At 39.0% G+C, this 21,101-nt stretch overlaps 1 protein-coding gene across 1 annotated transcript in view; it reads right to left on the bottom strand.

The window, feature by feature from the left end:
* The window catches only part of LOC118851175 (1,5-anhydro-D-fructose reductase-like), a 42,545-nt gene extending 24,716 nt beyond the window's left edge, over window positions 1-17,829 (bottom strand). The window contains exon 1 of the mRNA XM_036760694.1: window positions 17,731-17,829. Coding sequence (XP_036616589.1) covers window positions 17,731-17,829 — 99 coding nt within the window. The remainder of the gene's footprint in view (window positions 1-17,730) is intronic.
* Window positions 17,830-21,101: the final 3,272 nt, after the last annotated feature.

The raw sequence follows: 21,101 nt of genomic DNA, 5'->3' as shown, positions 1-21,101 counted from the left end.
ATGCCTTAGCCAAGGATGTCAGCTGAGCCAGAAGCTGGAGGCTGTAGAGATTATAGCCTAACTAGTGAAGGGATATCCTCTACAGAAATCAGGCTGAATGAGTCCAGCTGAGCAACAAGCCCAGACTATCCATCTCACCCAGTGAAGGCTAGTGTGGGGATATCATAAGAGAAGGGATCTTTCAGCATTGGACTTGTAAGTTACCCATCTATGCTTGTTCTTTAAGTGTGATCCCTTCATACTGATCTGTTGGTGGGAATTTGGGTGGATTTGGGGGAATGAATGAATGAAAAAGCATTTATCATATGCCAAATACTGTGCTAAATGCTGGAGAAACAAGCTAAAAAATAGGACCGTCCCTCTCCTCAAGGGGCTCATCTCTAATTGTGGAGACAACACATGTAACAGAGTTCAGCTGCAGGGGGACAGCAAATTTGCAGGCAAACAGGAAGGCCAAGAAGACTTCAGGACACAGTGGTAGGGCAGATGGTAATGCTTGGAGGTCCTCAGTCTCAATGAAAAGTTTACAGTTTGTGACTCCTTGCTCATCCAACTGTTGGGTACAGCTATGCCTACTTCTCACCCAGCTGCCCCAATGGGTGTGGAGAGCCTGAGGGGTGATTGAGGAGGGGCAAAGGGAAGGGAAGAGGAATGTCTTATTACAAGTCTTCTTACCATGCTGTTCTATTATGTGCCTTTTTCTTGAGCTAACTGTCATCTGATTGACTTCTGAAAGGTAAATACATCAGTGAGAGTTCATGAGCTATAGTTCTGGGAATGGGGCCTTCAATGAAGGTAAATAGCATGTAAGGATTTGCTCCACGGTATTTCACTCTTAGGACATAAGAGAAGTAATATGGTTGATAACCATCACTGGTAAGTGATATTTCCAATTTTCATGAATTTTTCTAGACAGCTTTCCTCAATTACATAGGTCTTGCTGTAATTTCTTTTGGTATTTAAGTCTTTGGTTATGTTACTTTGCATGGTGTTGGGCCAGTGGAACACACTATAGAAAAGAAGTCACTGAGCAACAAGCATGATCAATCAGTCAATATATCCTTCTGGACTCTAAAAAACCCTTCTGCCAATTCTACCAGATGTGAATCCAGGGGTTATTTTCCCAGCAGAGAAGACATACCTTGGAAACGATGAAAAGGTCCTCCCGTTTCACAGTGCCCTCCTTAATCTTTTGCTGGATACCTTCTCCTACCTCCTTTTCATTGTGATAAAAAAAGGCACAAAGTGGTGGTAACCCACGTCTATGGCAACCTTTATTGCTTCAGTCACTTGATTTGGAGAAGACTGCAGCATGAGAAAAATAAAAATAATTCCACTGTATTCATGAGATTTCCCACCCTAGTCATGCCCTTTTAAGCTTTAGTTCTAGAGATCAGTGAATAGGTGAAAAATTAAATCTATAGGTACATCAATAAGACTTAATGAAGGAAAATACAAAGAATTAAAATCAACAAATATCTATTAAATGTGCTATGTACTGTGATAGGCACTGTGGATCCAAGTATAAAGTACAAAAGAATCCCTCCTCCCAAGGAGTTTACAAGAAATACACATAAAAATACTTACAGCACAAATATAAAGATATTTACATTTATATATAAATACATATAAGTTTATATGTATTTGTATAATGCATACATGCATATATATATGTATATATATGTATATATACATATATATATACATGCATACACAAAACAAGGTAGTTTGGGAGGAAGGGCACTGGTAGTTGAGGGGAATCAGGAAAGACTTCATGCAAAAGATGGCACTTGAGCTGCAATTTCAAGGAAGAAAGAGACCTTCTGAGGCAGAGACAAAGGTCAGGGTCCCATACCTCAAGGAGTTTACAGTCTAGTAAGTGAAACAACAGAAACATAATTACAAACAATAAACAGCTGTGCAAATATTGAGGTGAATCACACACAATCTGATGCACTCGTTCAGAAGAGTGGAGCAGCAAGGGGGTGCAGTGGCGTCAGGAAGACTCACCCTCTTCCCACTATCCCTGGAAAACATATTGTTTCTTCCTACTTCCACTCCTATGATCATGGTTTTCCCACTGCCTAGAATATCCTCCTTCTCTTCTCTGTCTCTGTGAGTTCTGTCCTTCCTTCCAATCCTAGTTTATAGCCCATCTCTCCCTCAAAGCTTTCCTTCAACAATCCTGAATTCTTCCGCTATCCATAGAACCAAAAGGTGATTTCCTTGCTCCTCTAATTTGTTTATGATGTGGTTTTTTATCTATGTTGTGTATCCATTTGAACCTAATTGTAATATATGGTATAGGGTATTGGCCTAATTTCTACTTCACTACTATACAGTTTTCCCAGTATTTTTTGTCAAATAATGAGTCCTTCCCCCAATAACAAGGTTATTTCGGTTTTATCAAACACTGTGCTAGTGTGTTTGGTTGCCTCTATATGTTGATTATCTGACCTATTCCACTGATGGACCTTTGCCTCCTTTTAAACTAATACCAAATCATTATAATGATTATATTTTGTACTACAGTTTGAGATCTGGTATTTTAAAAGAAAAAAAAAACCTAGTTAGGGAACTAACAGAACATGTCTTATTCTCCCTGGAAGGCAAGAGCTATATTTTACAGACTTTTATATTGCCACTGGTGTTTTGCAAATAGCAAGCATTTGGGAAGAAAGACTATCCCTAAAACCTAAACCCTGACTAATCTAAAACCTCACGTTTCTCTAGGGCAAAAGAGAAGTGGCAATATGAAAGAGAGTTAGGTGGTTCCTGAAACAGAGGAGAAGGGGATAGAAAGATGGGAGAGCTTCAATGACAAGCTCTGTTTCTATTTTATCTACCATGGGAGCTCTATGAGGGTAACAGAAAAAGAAATGTCTACCTTGCTAGACTCTTCAAGCCAGTCTTCACATGGAATTGCTTATATCACAGGGAGAAAAGATGTTAGGATAATAACAGCAGCAACAACAATTAGCTAGGATTTATACAGCACCTACTAGGAGCCAGGCACTGTACTAAGGTCTTTACTAATATTATCTCAGCTTCCTGGTGACTCTTCCTATCCTCATTGTAAAACAGAGAGGACTTGATTTTCTAAAATCTTAGAATCCCAGGAGCTCTCTGACTTACTGTCTCATAAAATATAGAGGCAGGCAAGCAGCAGCGCGAGTATTTGGTGAAGTAATTGACACAAAAAGACACAAACATGGGGCTAGGTGAGTCGTATGGTCAGGCTATAGACTGATTTTAATGGAGTTACTGACAGTATTTTATCCGGATTAATTGCTGAGTCGTCCTGACTTCTCAGAAGAGTACAATGAAGCATTTGTTAATATTTTTATCTCCTTGTTCCTGGAAATGAGACACCAGTCTCCTGCAAGCTAACCAAATTCAAACATTTCTATTCTTTTCCATGTGGATAATCAGCTACAAAGGCAGGTTTTCTTTGCCACATCTTTAAAAATGGCCTTTGCTATACGTAGACCTATCCTCACGTGATCCTGCCATGCAGAGATCTAAGAGGCTGCTGTGCAGAGGTCTAATGAGGCCTAAACAGTAACCAGGATATAGCTGGCTCCCCACAACTAACGAACTGTATGACCGGGAAAGATACTAAACCTCTCCCAGCCCTGTTTTCCTCATTTATAAAATAAAAAGGTTGTAAGTAATCCTCTCCAAGGACCCTTCCAGCTCTAATGATCTTTGATTCTAAACTCTTTCCCTTTTTCAGCACATTCTATATACCTTGATGGTTATTAAGGAGATCACAATTCAATCATTTCACCATTCCTAAGTCAAAGGCTTCACATGGGGTCAACAGGAAAGAGAAAACTAATAGAGTGAAAAACATTACGGGTATGAGAGATGCCAAATTATTGATCACCAGTTATTAAAATCATGAGAGCTTTATTGAAAGCCCATGATTGTTCTTATGTAAACAAGGAGGGAGAAAAATGAATAGGAGTAATAACCTTTATGGCTATCTTCAGCACTGCAGAGATATCTTAGCTGCTCTGTCTTCTTCCTCATGGTAGTCCTTCATTCCAAAAGGATTTGACTCCAAGTTCAAAGATTCCACTGGTTCTGCTTCTCAGGTCCTATTCAAAAGGTAAAATACCTTGCCCATTAAAGACCTTTAGTGGTAGCTCCCAAAGCACCATACTACAAGCCTGTCCTCAATACAAAGAAAGGCACTAACCACGAAGTATAGTTTGTAGGAGCCCCCAATGGTACTACAAATGTAAAACATAAACCAGGTATAACGAGTGGGGTAGGAATGAGGAGACAAGCCCTAATAACATGATCTCCTGTCATGACCAGCTAATGATGAAACCAGTTTTTAAAAATTATGTTCTGAAAGTGATAAACCTTAGCCAAACCCTAGAGAGCTCATAAAAATATAGAGCTGAATGACTAATGCAATTAATATAAATATAAGGGAGGTAGATCAGGGCAACTTCTGATCAAACGAAGAAGTTTTTCTAAACGATCTTATAACCTGGTATAAATGTTACCCAAATAGGGTATAAACATCCAGCTTGGTTGTATAAGGGATAGACTTCTGGACCTCGAATCGGGAAGACCTGAGTTAAAATCCAGCGTCAGACATTTAACACTTAACTCTGTCTGCTTCAGGGAGATAATAATAGTATCTACCTCCTAGGGTTGTTGTGAGGATAAAATGAGATATATGTAAAGGGCTTTTCAAACCTTAAAGTGCTATATAAATACTAGGTATTATTATTTCTAATAACATTACAAGGTATTGGCCATTAGATGAAAGTGACTAGCCGAGAATCAACTACACCTCATGGTGGCCTTTAAAAGACAGGTTGGCCCCATTCTAAGTGAGTTCTAAGGAAAGAGTCAAGAAGAGAACCACCTATAGAGGAAGAAGTTAATTCTTGAGGATTTGCTTGCTCCTCCAGCAAAGTGTGTGCATATGAGGTAAGGGGAAGGGCTTTCCATTTTACCTCCTCCACCATCAACAATTGTCTTACAATAGAAGTACATGGCCATTTAAATCCATGTTGCTTGATAAGGGAAATTCAAGGATACTGCTTCTTGAAGTAATCCAAAGGAAATGAGTTGTAGAGTTGAAGAGAAATGAGTCAGGGAAAGGAAAAGAAATTAAAAATCTATGTGCTAGACTGGGTAACTAAAGGAGCTGAGTTCAACTCTGTTCCTTTTTGGAGGAAACAAAATTATCCAAATACTTTTATTTCTGTCAATTCAACTGAAAAGTAGTAACATTGCTTCCCGTTTTTTTGTTTGTTTGTTTTGCTTCTTGGGACAAAAATTCTTTGCCTTGTTTTGGCTGAAAGCATAAAGAGCCAACATGCTCCTGAAATCACCTCTTTGGTTTTATTTATTCTGCCCAAGTTTGAATTTTCACAATTTCCTTCTCCCTCCTTCCCTCCTCCACCCCCAGCATTCAAGACTGATATACTGTAAAAAGGATCATCAAAATTATTCTTACAAAGCCAGTGTCACCTCCTAATATAGAAAAGCATAAGACAAATTAAGACAGGCTTTACTTGCTGGTCGAAATCAGCCTTTACTTTCGATGCCACAGCAGTGCCACCTAGTGGAATAAACCAAGAAGAAACTTCACTCTATAATAAACATGTCCATAACACTTCAAGGTTTACAAAACATTTTCTTCACAACAACCCTGTGAAGTATAAAGTGCTAGTATGATTAGCCCCACTTTACAGATGAAAAACCATGGGCTCAAAGAGGCAAACTGACTTGCTCCAAGTTACACAGATAGCAGAGCTATCTAGACCTAGCCCTAGAAAAATTGACAGATATCTATGGAGGCTCATTCTCTGCTCAGCTACTGTACTAGGTACCATGGGGGAGGAGCAATGGAAAGACAGAAATTAAGGAATAACAAAGAAGATTTAGAGTAAAGAACATCATCATAGATTTGAATGACAAGAAAAAAACCTAGGGTGATTGTATGGAGAGACCAAGAAAAAGTAAAGGAAATTATCTCACAGAAAAGAGGTGAGAAAAAGCTTTTACAGTAGAAGGGAAGGTGGCTGAGTGGAGAGCAGACAACAGGAACCTTACTGTCATTGGAATTGGCTCAAAGAAGGAATAACATATACTCAGTTGGGTACAGAAATCTATTTTACCCTACAGGGAAGTAGGAGGGGAAGGGGATGAGAGAAGGGGCAAGGAGTAGCTGATAGAAAGGAGGGTGGATTGGTGAAAGTGGAGGTCAGAAGCAAAACACTTTTGAAGGGGGACAGGTTAAAAGGAGGCAGATAGAAAAGGATAAAGAAGAGGAAAATAGGATGGAGGGAAATAAACAGTAATCATAATTGTGAAAAAAATTTTACAGCAAGTTACTCTGATAAAGGCCTCATTTCTCAAATTTGTAGAGACAAAAATCAAATTTATAATATAATTTATAATGTACAAATATTATATAATACAAATTTATAATGTAATTCCTCAATTGATAAATGGTCAAAAACATGAACACGCAGTTTTTAGATGACGATATCAAAGCTATTTATAATGATGAAGAAAATGCTCTAAATCACTATTTTTTGGTAATTTTTTTAAATATTAAACTTAAACACAAAATAAGAAAAGAAAAAAGAAACAAACTTAAATACTGAAACTTAAATACAAAATAAGAAAATAAAAACACTGTGCAAACAGAACATGAGAGGATTCAATATATAAAGCAATCAATTACCATTTCAAGAAAACCTATATAATAAATATTCCACATTCTGTTCAGAGCTGTCCATCTTTTCTTTACTTCCTTATATGTTTTATTTTGTTCTCTGCTGTGCATATTTTACTTTGTTCTTTACTTCTCCCTTCCTCTCTGCCCATCTCCCAAGAAGGCTACAATTAAGCAGGGATACATACACACACGCGCGCGCGCGCACAGACACACACACACACACATATATATATACACATACACACACAAATATATATGTATACTTACATATACATAAATATCTATAATCATACACATATATACACATATACATTCATATGCATCTATGTAAGACTGTACTATACTTGTTTGTGCTCTGTCTCTCTGAAAGCGGGTAACATCTTAATTCATAAGTCCAATTCTTTCTATATTTTTCTAAATCCACCAATTCAACATTTCCTACACCATAATAATATTCCAACCTTATCTGTCTAGTTATTTTAAATAGTCTAAAACAATATTGATTAATATGGCTGCCATATAATGTACTCTATTTTTCTCTTTTGATTAAATCTATTTTAGCTTTAACTTTGAGATCATGATTGCTACTCCTGCTTTTTTTCCTTAATAAATTCTACTCCTTATCTTTATTTTACATTTATGGGTCTCTCTTATTTCCTATCCCTCCTGACTCCTCTACTTCACTTCTACTCACTACCTTGCCCTCTTATTACTTAACCTATCCCCTCTCCAAGGATCCCTTCCTTATCCTCTCCCACCGCCCCCCTTTCCTCTTGCCCTCTTGTTTCTATCTGAATTTAGAAGATTTTTATAGCCTTCCAAATATATTGTCCCTCTTTATGCTATTCCCATTAATCTAGACACCCTTCTATACCCCTCTTTATCCTATTTCCTCACCCTCTTATTTCTTTATAAGTTTAGAAAACTGTTGTTCCCTTCTAAATGTATATATTGTTCTCTCTTTAACCCAGATCAGATGTGAGTCGAGTTCCCTTTAAAAATTCTTTCCCCCACCCTTACTCCTTAGCCTTTTATTTCTTTCTGAATTAAGAAGACTTTTATACATACATCCGTGTGTGTGTGTGTGTGTGTGTGTGTGTGTGTGTGTGTGTAATTCCCTCTTTAACACATTCCAGATGAGAGTTCCAGAACTGCATACCTTTTTCTCCCATCTAATTCCTCTGCTCCAGTTGTTCCTCTCACACCTCACTTGTATAAGATTGTATAGATAACTTGTATTGTATAGATCACTTGTATTGTATAGATCACTTGTATAGATAACTACTCTTTTTAGTTTTTCCTCAACAGTTTTGCTTTTTAGAATCACATCATACTCAGGTCTAACCTGATCTTTCTTTCAAACTACCCAATTACTAATCAATCTTAGACATATATTTACATTTCCTCATATAAAAAGTAAGCAGTTCGTCCTCATTGAGTCCCTTGTAATTAGTCTTTGATGTTTACCTTATATTTCTCTGGGATCTTGTATGTCAATTTTTCTATTACGTTCAGGTTTTTTTGCGATAAAATCCTAAAAGTCTGGTAAATCATCAAATATCCATTTACTTTCATTCAGGATTCTGCTTAACTTTGCTGGGTGTGATATTTTCAGCTGCAACCCCAATTCTATTGCTCTTCAATATATAGTGTCCTAAGATCTGTGGTTTTTTATGTCACCACTGCTAGGTCTTGTGTGATTCTAATTGTGGCTCTGACATATTTGAAGTTTTTTTTTTTCTTGTTTCTTGAGCTGGGGGTTTCAGAATTTAGCTATGGCATTCCTGCAGGTTTCCTTCAGAGGATCTCTTTCAGGTGATGATCAATGGATTTTTTTTTTCTATTTTTATTTTCCCCTCTTGTTCTAACACTTCAGGACAATTTTCTTTAATTATTTCTTTTATTATTTAATCAAGATTTTTTTTATCATAGCTTTCAGGTAGTCTGATTATTCCTATGTTTTTTCCTCTTGATTTGTTCTCAAGATCAATTATTTTTTCTCATGAGATGTTTCACATTCTCTCTTATTTTTTCATTCTTTATATTTTGTTTTATTATTTCTTGGTCCCTTATAACTTCGCTGGCTTCCCCTTGCCCAATTCTAATTTTCAAGGAGTCATTTTTTTCCTTAAGATTCTGGTTCTTCTTTTCCAATTGGATAACTTTCTTTTCATAATGTTCTTGTTTTTCTTAGATTGTTAGTTATTTTAAAAAAATTTTTCTCAATCTCTCTCATTTAATTTTTAAAGTCTTTTTAAACTTCTATGAATTCTTTTTAGGCAGGTGATGATTTGACATTGCTCTTTGGAGTAGGAGAGGCTTTTTTTTTGCTTTAGTATCCTCCTCTGAAGACAAACCCTCATCTTCTCTATTCCCATAGTAATGTTCTATGGTTGGGTTCTTTCTCTTCTGTATACTCATTTAAAAAAATATTTTTTGGAGGGGGGAGGCAAGGCAATCCGGGTTAAGTGACTTGCTCAAGGTCACACAGCTAGTAAGTGTCAAATGTCTGAGGTCACATTTGAACTCAGGTCCTCCTGACTCCAGGGTCAGTGTTACATTCACTGTGCCACCTAGCTGCCCCTAAATTTTTTTATAGCAACTTATTGCAATCACCTCTAATCCTAAGGTATAGTGGATGGTGCCTCTGGACCCAGCTCCTCCTTCAGTTTTCCCTCCTGCCCAGGAACTGAAGCCAAGTACTCCACCCTCCTATAAGCTCTCACTCCATTCCTTCTGCACTCACTGGGCATGTGCCAGTTCCTTTTCACCTACAGCTGAGCCTGGTGTCCCCTTATCAGCAGAAGTTCCCTCAATCTTCCCCTGCTCAGATGCCAGATTCCCCACACGGTCCAGGAGCTGAAAGATCCTGTGGCTGGGGCTAAGGCTACCTCCCAACCCAGCTAGTCCCAGGGTTCACTGCATGCTGTTACAGTAGAACTAGCCTGGAGGTGTTCAGACATCACACACACCAAACCTCAGTCCTTAGGATTTTTATTCCATTCTTCTCTGCTCATCCTGGGAGGACCACTGTTCTGCCCCAATTCTTGTTTATTATTACTGCTCTATGTTTGCCCAGAGGCAATACTTTGTCTTATTTAGGGGGGAAATCTGGAGAGCTTTGAATTTCCTGATCTACTCTTCCATTTTCCCAGAATCCTCTGCCTCTCTAAATCACTAATGATTAGAGAAATGCAAATTAAAACAATTCTGAGGTATCACCTCACAACTATCAAAAATGACAGATGCTGGAGGGAATGTGAGAAAATTGGGACACTAATATACCATTGGTGGAGCTGTGAACTTATTCAAACATTCTGAAGAGCATGTTGGAACTATGCACTAAGGGCTTGAAAATAGTGCTTTCTCTTTAACCCAGCAATACTACTACTAGGTCTGCAACCCAAAGAGATTAAAAAAAAGTAAAAGGATCTATATGTGCAAAAATATTTATGGAAGCTCTTTTTGTGGTGGCAAAAAATTAGAAATTGAGGGGATACCCATCAATTGGGGAATGTGGAATAGTATTGTGCAATAAGAAATGATGAGCAGCATACTTTCAGAAAAATCTGGAAAGACTTACATAAACTGATGCAAATTGAAGTGAGCAGAATCAGGAGAATATTGTACATAGTATCAGCAATATCGTATGATGATCAACTGTGAATGATTTAAGCTATTGTCAGCAATACAGTGATCTAAGACAATTCCAAATGACTCATGATGTAAAACGCTATCCCCCTGCAGAGAAAGAACTGATGGAGTCTGAGTGCAGATCAAAGCATAGTTTTTAAAATTTCTTTATTTCTCTTGGTGTTTTTTGGGTCAAGGAATGCATTTTCAGGATAACACAAGATCTAGCATTTTCTGCATTATGGGATCGAAGCGCTTGGAATATGATATTCCAGAGATCAAAGGAGTTGGGATTGAAACCAAGAATCAGCAAAACTGAGTGTCGTGCTCCAAGGCAAAATATGGATTTTCAATATAATAGAGGACTTTCAGGCTTTCTCAGTGAAAAGACCAGAGCTGAATAAAAAATTTGACTTTCACGTACAGGAATCAAGAGAAGCATCAAAAGGTAAACAAGAAAGAGAAATCATAAGGGACTTGCTAAAGTTGAACTGTTTTGTTTACATTCCTACGTGGAAAGATGATGTGTGTAATTCATGAGACCTTTCTCAGTATTAGGGTAGTTGAAGGGAATATACATACATACATACATACATACATACATATATATATATATATATATATATATATACACATATATATACACATACATATATAGAGAGAGACAGAGGGCACAGGGTGAGTTGAATATGAAGGGATGATATCTAAAAAATAAAATAAAATTAAGGGATGAGGGAGAAATATATTGAGACAGAGAGAAAGGGAGAGATAGAATGGGATAAATTATCTCACATAAAAGTGGCAAGAAAAAGCAGTTCTGTTGGAAGGGAAGAGGGAGCAGGTGAGGGGTAATGAGTGAATCTTGCTCTCATCGGATTTGACCTGAGGAGGGAATACCATACACACTCAATTGGGTATCTTACTCCTCAGGAAAGAAGGAAGAAGGGGATAAAAAAAGGGGGATGATAGAAGGGAGGGCAGATAGAGGGAGGAGGTAATCAAAAGCAAACACTTTCAAAAAAGGACAGGGTCAAGGGAGAAAATCGAATAAAGAGGGACTGGATAGGAGGGAGCAAAATATAGTTAATCTTTCATAACATGAGTATTGTGGAAGGGTTTTACATGATGATACATGTGTGACCTATGTTGAATTGCTTGCCTTCTTAGGGAGGGTGGGTGGGAAGGGAAGAGTAGAGAGAATTTGGAACTCAAAGTTTTAAAAGCAGATGTTCAAAAAAAAAAGGTTTTTTGCATGCAACTGGGAAACAAGATATATAGGGAATGGAGCATAGAGATCTATCTAGCCCTATGAGAAAGTAAGGGAAAAGGGGATGGGGGGAGTGGGGTGACAGAAGAGAGAGCTGACTGGGGAACCGGGCAATCAGAATATATGCCATCTTAGAGTGAGTGGGAGGGTAGAAATGGGGAGAAAATTTGTAATTCAAAATCTTGTGGAAATCAATGCTGAAATCTAAAAATATTAAATAAATTTTTAAAATTTAAAAAAAAAGAAATCCAAAAAGAAAAAGTGAGGGACACCTCTGGCACGTTGGCTGTATCCCCATGTTGAATTTATGGAAAGACATGAACAAACATTATACAGGATGATATGCATAAATGGCAGGAATACGACAACAATGAAATCACAGATCTATTTAAATACTTGAGTACCGCACGATAGCTACAACAATGTAAATGGAAAGAACTGCAAAATGATCAAAACTGAGTATTGCAAAATTATAATGGTGAAACTTGGCCCCAAAAAGACATAAGAAGGCATTTCTTCCTGCTTCTTTGTAGAGGTGGCAGATTAGAGGTGAGGATCACTACATATGATGTCAGACATTTTTATATGTTGGTTTGGCTTTTAAAAAATAAATCTTTATTAATATATTTTGGTTTCCCATCACCTAAATTTCTCCACCTGTCCTTTCTCCTCTTTCCTCTTAGGGAGCCCTCCCACATTAAAAAGTTTTTGATTTTCATTTTTTAAGAAAAGAAAAATGAAGAGAAAAACAGAAACAAAATTGGTCAATAATTTTTTTAAGTATACAATGTTCCATATCCATTCCCCCTCTCATCTCCCATCTGTGCAAAGGAGTGGAAGGTGGTATCTTCTCATTTCTCTTCCATTCAACAAACTTGCTCTTTGTAATTTCACAGCATTCATTTTCTATTGTTTTGTTATTATTGTTTTTCCATTAATTTTGTTGTAGTCATTGTGTATATTGTTTTCTTGACAATGCTCGCTTCACTTTCTGTCTGTTCATCTGTGTCTTTCCATGCTTCCTGACGTTCATCGTATTTGTTATCACTTACATCATGGTATACTTCATTACATTCATGTACCACAATTTGTCAGTCATTCCCCAGTCAATGAGCATCCACCTTGTTTCCGGTTTTTTGCTACCACAAAATGTACTGCTATAAATATTTTAGTGTGTCAGGATACCCATGCCAAGACCACTCCTCTCTTTTTACTATTAGGAACTATTAGCTAAGACCCAGCAAGCAAGCTGTGCCCTGAGCTTGGCATAACAACAATCCTTTGCACTCACCCTCTGGATGAACTCAGTCACAGCAAAATCCCAGAATTGTTTCGCACCAGCACCAGGTGATCCCTGAGCTGGGCGAAGCACCAGCAATATCCATGTTCTGGTCATGAAGTCCTGCTATGGATCAAACTTGTGTTATTGTTGCTGTTACTGTCATTGTCAGAGCTACAGTACACTGTGTAGCTGCTAGTATATGTACTAAGATTTGCCAACACTAAAGCAGGTCTCCTAGTAGAGAAGGCCCTGGTACTTGTGTCTAGTTTCCCTCCTCCAATGGAATAAAGAAAGCTTTGTGCTTATGACAACTGTTAGCTTTTTGGTTTTGTTTTTTTTTTTTAATTTTATTTTTCAAAGTTAACTGTGGTTGTGGTAACCTATGTGAGCTCTTTGATATTTTCAGAGTTAACAGTGGTTGTGTAACCTCTATAACTCTTTGGTCATTTGTTTTTAGAGTTGACAAGTATATATGGGGACTTCCTTCTCATCAATGACCATCTTGGGGTATATGCCTAGAAGTGAAATCCCTGGATCAAAGAGTATGGACATTTTAGCTACTTGTTTAGATAATTCCAAATCACTTTCCAAAATGGTTCTACTAACTCACAGTTCAACCAGCAATTCGTGGTAATATTTTTCCAAAACCCTTCCAACCTGGACTTCTAGTTTTTATCGTCTTTGCCAGTTTGCCAGAGGTAGGGTAAAAATTCAGGGTTGTTTTGTTTTGCTTTTGTTTTGTTTTGTTTCTATTCTTATTAGAACCTTGTGTGGTATGAGTATTCGTAGTTCACAATTCTTCTGAGAACTATTTGTTCATATTCTTTCACCACATTGCTATTGGGTAATGGTCTGGATACCAAACTCTTATCTGAGAAATTTAATACAAAGTTGTTTTTCCCCATTTGACTGCTTCTGTACTTATCTTAGATGTATTAATTTTGTTTGGCAGGAGGTTTTCAATTTCACATAATCAAAATTGTTTTTTCTTTTGCAATTACCTCTATCCTTTTTTTGATTAAGAATACACCCCATAGTCATTGTCATTGGTTAGTTCTAAGAAACTTTCTTGTTTCTCTTTTTTGCTCTTTGCTATAGAAAATGATTCTCTGAAAGGTAGCAGGGGATAGATTGTGCTACTGTAAGCGATGGAAAAACCAAAATGTCAATAAAATTTATTTTTAAAAATGTTTTGAATATTGAATTGAGTGGAGGCTTTTTCTATGATCCAAAAGCATTCACTGCCAAAGTATTCCCCTAAGTATCTGTTTGTTATTGAGGCAAAAGGGGACTCCCCCAGGAAGCTGAGCCTTCAATTTAGCTCCTTTCAGATGGTCCTATGCTCAGGCACCTTTCTAAAGGATGCATGACCAGAGGCTAGTGGTTGGTCCCCATGGTCTCTGTCACTGGGGGCTATGTCAAAGATGATTGACATCTGTGCAGGAAGAGCTGCTCAGTTGAACATGGAGTTTTATATTCCAAAAGCTCTCCCTTAGACTACTGACAGGGGCTGGGGGGATGTCATCTGAAGCCCAATGGGCACCTCCCTCCCACAAGGGGCTTTTGCTCTGGACTTCTATGGACCAGGTTCTATCTTGGGTGAGCCTGAGCCCCAAGTGGAGGAGTCAAGCTTTTTTTTGTATTCTGTGCCTTATTGTACCCCCGTCCTAGAGTCCCAGGGAAAACTTGATGAAGCTTGGGTTTAGCTGTTAACCAGGTCCCTTCTTAAAAAGTACAGTTAAAGGAGGCTACTTATTTCCTCCCCTACAAAAGAAATACTCATAACAAAAGACTCATAAGTAATCACTGCCAAATACTGAAAACATAAAACAATAACCCTTTAATCCTAATCTGCTTTCTCAGGAGGAGGAAGACTCTCAGGATACTTGGGGTTTTGCTGAACAGATTTTACTTTCACCTGAATCTGCACTATCTGAGCAGTAACTCAAAACCCAGGTCAGCCAGAGCAAGCCTCATTCTCCTGGCAATGATATCATTCCCTCTGAGAATATAGCTGCAGAGTGTATCTCCTGCTGCCAGCCAGCACCCAAGGTCTTCCGACCTCTAGAACATATGAGGTAGCCTTCAAGACTAAAAATATCCATCTCAGCATTGCTTTTGATCACTTATGCTCAGGAAGAGAAACAAAGCAGAAGATGCATCTGGGGATTGTCTCAGGCTCATTGGTATATGTACCATGTGTAAAACAATTGTACTACCTATCATGGGCACATAGATGTCACAGGGTGGGCAAAAGGGCAAGAAATCACCATGGGCATTACAGGATGTAAGAAACAAACAGACAATCTCTGGCTTCATTTTGAAAATCTATTGAGTGGGAGGCTTCCTGGAGAAGACACCAGTTCTCTTTGGCATAGTGCAATCCCCCATCCCAAACCTGGGTCATGCAGACCAAGGGACCCAGAAGAATCATGTATGCTCTTCAACAAAGAACATGTAACCCACTAGAAGGACCAAGGTACAGGTTCCCCTAACTACCCTATTACATATCAGTCAAACAGGGTATTCTTAACTGAGGCCACACAGGAATTGATAGGACCTGGATTCAAACCTATATCTTTTAGGTTTAAATCCAGTCTAACTTCCACCCTTCCACTTGTAATAGTAATTAAGGTGGGACATTTTGCTGTTGACCTTTAATGATTCTGGCCTTTGTTTGATTGGGGCAGATAAAGTGGGATGTTTTTGTATTTCTCAGCACTAAGACAATTGGGAGTCATTGATTGATTTGAATCTGATGTGATATTGGGGGTGAGTAACTTTTCCATGCCCAGCCTGGGTGAGGTCGGCAACCTCGAGGCCCTGAACAGGATACATAAGCACAGAGGTTACTGTTCTCTCTCAGAGCTCTGAGCCACAGCAGGAGTGGCATGTGACTCTGGGCCATCCATTGTAATGAGATCCCCAGCTAAACACTCAGATGTTGATAACTACAAATTGTATTTGGTCATAATTCAGGGTGCTGGTTTTTTCCCCTGAACTAAGTAAATGATATTTTTATGCTGGATTAAAGTAAGACTGTTAACACTTTAACATTGTTTTCCTTAATAAAGCAGGTCAAAAGGATCCAGGCTTGCAGCATTCTGTGAGCTGATTGTTGTTGGTTTTATACCCCCACAGCATCTGCTAGCCAGATTGTTGGAACACACTTCAACTAAAGTCCTAAAAAAAATCAAGAGATGTTCGCTCTACTTCATCCAAATGACACACTATAATTTTTAAAGAATAGCTAAACCAGACTAACAGGTAAGTATGTTTTCCCATTTTGAACCTCATACCCACACTCTAGGAAAGGCAGCAGGAGTAGCAGACACAGTGCTGGGCTTGGAGTCAAAAAGACCTGGGTTCAAATCTTACCTCTGACATTTACTAGATATACGGTCCCCATGTGCCTCAGGAAACCCCGTAGAATTTACTCATGAAACCATAAAGGATCACAGAAGAGTTTCTCATAAGACAAAATTAGAGGAGCTTTTCATAGCACCTATACTCCTGAGCAAAAGGCAGCCTTAGGAGAGACAAAACAGTAACTTTTTTTCATTTTTTAAAACTGTTATGCATCCCGTTTTCTAACATAAAAAGGGTTATGGAAAAAAATTTGAAATAGCTTTGATAATATAGCCCTGCCCCTGAAGCACAAGAGTTATGTTTCCAGACCATTCTGTGAAACTGTTCATATGTATGGTACTATATTGTGGAATGAAAAAGAACCAGATGCAACAGTATGGATGCCAAAAGTCACTTTGGTTCTACCAGTTTTAAAGATGTGGGTGACCCATCAAAGCGGGCTACCTCATCCTTCTGTTACTGGGCATGCTCAAAAGGCCAGGTTATAGCAATATTTTATAAAGTGAGACCTCAGAAACCATAAGTACTTTCATCGCTACAATGCAGTTTTTATCCTTTGGTTATATTCATAGTGGTCTTGTTCAAATAATTCTTGCATGCATCATTCTCAACAAAATCTTTCACTTCTCTAGTGACCCTCATTGCCCCATTGATCACCTTATCTGGAAAGGATTCTTGCAGAACTCGGTCTGTTAAATCATCTACTTTGAAGGCTAATTTGAGTAGAAATGAATATGAAAAGATCTATTGTGTCCCAGGAGTAGAAACTCTGACTCAGAGCAGCTTTCTGGTTCCCTGCTTTCTCACCAAACCCCTTTCTCTGTTCCACAGACAGAGAACCATATGTTTTAATGGCACTTGTTTTGGCAAGTGTTTGGCAAAATGTTTTTGAAGGGTTCTCATGGTTTGTTACATCATGAGCCAATAATTCTACTTGTTAACAGACTCTCAAAGACTTGTGATAATGCCTTGTGATGCTCTGGAAATTTCCAGGTTTTTTTTTTCCTTTACAAATTGATTTTCTTTATACTAAACTATAGGCAAAACAGACATAGGCATGAGTTTTTTTTTAAATGTCACAGATGTTACAGATAAATGTAACAGGTAAAATGTAGAACCCTGAAATTCTGACACATTCTCTTATCACGCACAATGCTGACATTACGATTCACTTTGAAAGTGCAATTAAAAATGTACAAAAAAAGAAAAGAAAAAAATCAACCCACAAAGCTTCTAAAAAAGGAAGCCACAGGCACTTCCTCTTGTGGAATGTTTGAAAAGTTAGCCTACTAAGGAAAACAGTTGACTTCTTGTGAAGGTTTTGGAGAAATATATATCAGTTCATTTTTATTTGACTATTCAATAATATCCTTGGTGATAATGCTGACTCCATGGCTTGATTGCCTTTGTCCTGTGAATGTAGAGGGAAGTTTTGGCAGGGAGCACAGAGGCAATACTTAATACCATCTCCCACTTGAATTTCAGCACCTGGTCGGCAGGGATTTTAAACTTCTCAACTACCTGGATCTGTGGCTTGAGTGGGCTGCCACCTGGTGGACACATTCGATATCACAATCCCTTGAAATAGAATAATTATCACAGTGCCATATTACTTTTCTTTAAACTTAAGAAAAGCAACCAGTAAACTGATCTAGAAGGTTTGCTTTGTGAGTCCATACGCAGTTTCCCAAGTGTCACACATAGTCCAAATAACTGTATCAGAGTCATCTGACTCTTCACTGTTCCTCAAACCTCATATCCAATCAGTTGCCAATCTTTTCAACTCCACTTCCACTATGTCTCCACTGTCAGTCTCCTTATCTTCGGGAACATAATTACCACCTTTGCTTGTATCCTTAACACAGCTCTTGCCTGGACTATTTCGTTACTCTCCTAACTGATTTCCTTGTATCACATCTATTCTCTTTCCAATCCATCTTCCACAGAGTTGTCAAATTTAAGTTTTCAAATGCCTCTAGGATAAAATACAAAGTGCTCAGTGGCATTTAAGGCCCTCCATAAGCTGGCCCCAGTCCAATTTCATGGACATTACAAATTTCTCCCCCTTCTTGTATCTTACTATTTACTGCCATTCCCTATGGAAGGTATTCTTTCTCCTATCTATATGACTTTTCATATGGACTATTCCCCATGCCTGGAATGATGAAATGACATGTTGAGGAGTACAGCTTAATTGTCATATATGAGGAAATGGAGAGAGGACCGAAAATTAATAATATCTTATTATCATTTCTCAGAAGCGCTCTTCCCTCCCAAACTTTCCCATTACTGTCAAGGACACCACCATCTTCCCAGTCCCTCTAGCTCTCACCTTCAATGGCATCCTTGACTCCACAGTGACTCATCTTTCATGACACATTTCCAATCTCTTGCCAAATCTTGTTGTTTCTACTTCAAAATATTTCTTATATATATATGTTCCCCATGGCAGCTAAATGGCTTAATGGATAAAGCACTGGGATTAGTATCAGGAAGATTCATATTCCTGAGTTGAAATCCATCCTCAGACAATTACAAGCTGTGCGACCCTGGGCAAGTCACTTAACCCTGTTTGCCTCAGTTCCTCATCTACAAAGTGAGTTGGAGAAAGAAATGCAAACCACTCCAGTATCTCTGCCAAGAAACTCCCAAACTGGGCTCATGAAGAGTCAGACATGACTAAAAGGAATTCAGTCAACAACAAAATGTATACCCCCTTACTTTCAGTCGTACAACTGTGCCCCTAGTTCAGGCTCTCATCACCTCCATCCTGGACTACTGCAATTACCTTCTAATGAGTCTCCCTGCTTCAATTCTCTTTCCACTCCAATTCATGTTCCACTTGCTACCAGGATGATTTTTCTAAAGAGTGGATTTGATCATGTCACTTCCTGTGAAGTGAGCTCCAGTGACGACTTACTACATCCTTACAAAACTCATACTTTTCGTGCAGTTTACCTCTTTTGTTCATATTAGTTGTACAGCAAACAGAGTTACATCAAATGCATTTTCCAGGTATCTTAAGATTTACAAACACAGTTTTGGAAACTTTATCAAATGCACAAGCTTTGGGTTTTCCCACCAAATTATAACAGTTTCTCTAATTTTGTTACTTGCAATGATAAAGAATTTTTTTTAAATTGCATCTTAGCAGGGGCGGAGCCAAAATGTCAACTGGAAAGCAGGGACTTGCTTAAGCTCTCCCCCCCAAATCCCTCCAAACACCGGTAACAAAAGGCTCTGAACAAATTCCAGAGCTGAGGAACCCACTAAATACCAGAGGGAAACAGGTCTCTAGCCCAGGAGAGCCAGGATGGTCACTGGGAAGGGTCTATCACATGGTTCTGGGAGCCCAGCATGGGCCACACACTAGGACAGACCAGACCTGGAGTCAGCTGAGCAGAATAGGCCTTAGGACCATGAATCATTGAGCTGTGGCAGTTACCAGACTTCTCAACCCACAAACTCCAAAGAGCAGGTTAGTGGGAAACTGCAGGATTGAGTTTAGAGCAGTCTGGCCCCATTCCTGGTGGTGGCAGAGGTAGTGAAGTGGCAGTGGTGGCAGCAGCAGGAAGCTCCTGAGGTTGCTTCCAGAGGTCCAGCTTCAGCTGCTTCCTGAGTCCCTGGCTTATGTGGCGGGAGGAATCTAGCAGTGGATCAGAGCGAGAGTGCAAGCAGTGCTTTGTGGGCACAGAGGCAGTTTCTCTTGCTGTACCCTGCTTGGATCTGGATTGTGGTCCTGGTTGGTAGTTCTTGGGGGAGGAGGAGCACTGCTGTGACAGAGCCTGGGGTGATAGTGGAGTAGAAGTAGCTCTGAAAACAGCAGCTCTGAAAACAGCAACACTTGGACCCTAAAACTTGGGACAAAATAGTCTCTACTCTACAAGCAGTCACATCCTGACAAAAAGCTCAAGGGTCAAGTAGTTGTCTAGGAACATGAATAGGCAGTGAAAATGGACTCAGACTCAGACTCTGTTTCAACAATCCGGCTAGCAGCTATTGTGGGAGTGAAAGCCACACAACAATCAGCACCCAGAAAGCTGCCAGCACACTGCGAAAGCACAGGTTCTTTTGATATGCTTAACTAAGGAAAGCTACGTGAAGGGGTTGACAAGCTTACTTTAATTCAGCATACAAGTATCATTCACTTAGTTCAGGGGAGAAGGCCAGCACCCTGAACTTCAGAGCAACATACAAACAAATTATAAACTTCACCAGAGAGACCAAATGCAATTCATAGTTACCAACATCTAGGTTCAGCCCGGGGGCTCAGAACATGGGCTTACCCAGAGTCAGGCATGCCACTACTGCTGCAGGAAAGAGCTCCAAGGAAAGGAGGCCAACCCCTGGTTTTATATCTTTTTCAGTGTCAGGGGTGAGTCACACATGCGACTCACTCATGTGACCTAAAATCGTCACAAAGAGGTAACTTAAGCCCAAGTAGTCTAAGAGCCTCTGATGTCCCAAACCTATCACTCAAACTCAGGTGTAAAACTAGGCCCTCCCCTGAGTTAGCCCCACCTTGGGCCCCACCTTAGTTACCAATCCACACCCACATAGGTTAGGTTAACACCTAACAGGGATTAGAGCCTGGGGCTTAGCACTTAGTAAGACTCAATGAAATACACTGAATTACTCAAAGCAAACAAAAGCCAAACTCTTCAAGGGCACTTGTTGAACGAAGTGCTAAGGAGCCCATTTTGCTTACCAACACAGACTCAGACTGTAGGAGATTTTTTTAGTGACAAAGAAGATCAAAACATACAGCCAGAAGAAGTCTTTGACTTTGTTAAGTCAAACAGCCTACATCAAAAGCCTCCAAGGAAAATATGAAT

This window comes from Trichosurus vulpecula, chromosome 5, assembly GCF_011100635.1.
Source record: "Trichosurus vulpecula isolate mTriVul1 chromosome 5, mTriVul1.pri, whole genome shotgun sequence".
In the NCBI taxonomy this organism is placed as follows: domain Eukaryota; kingdom Metazoa; phylum Chordata; class Mammalia; order Diprotodontia; family Phalangeridae; genus Trichosurus; species Trichosurus vulpecula.
The sequence above is the reverse complement of the archived record's forward strand: the minus strand, read 5'-3'. Positions and strand labels throughout refer to the sequence as shown.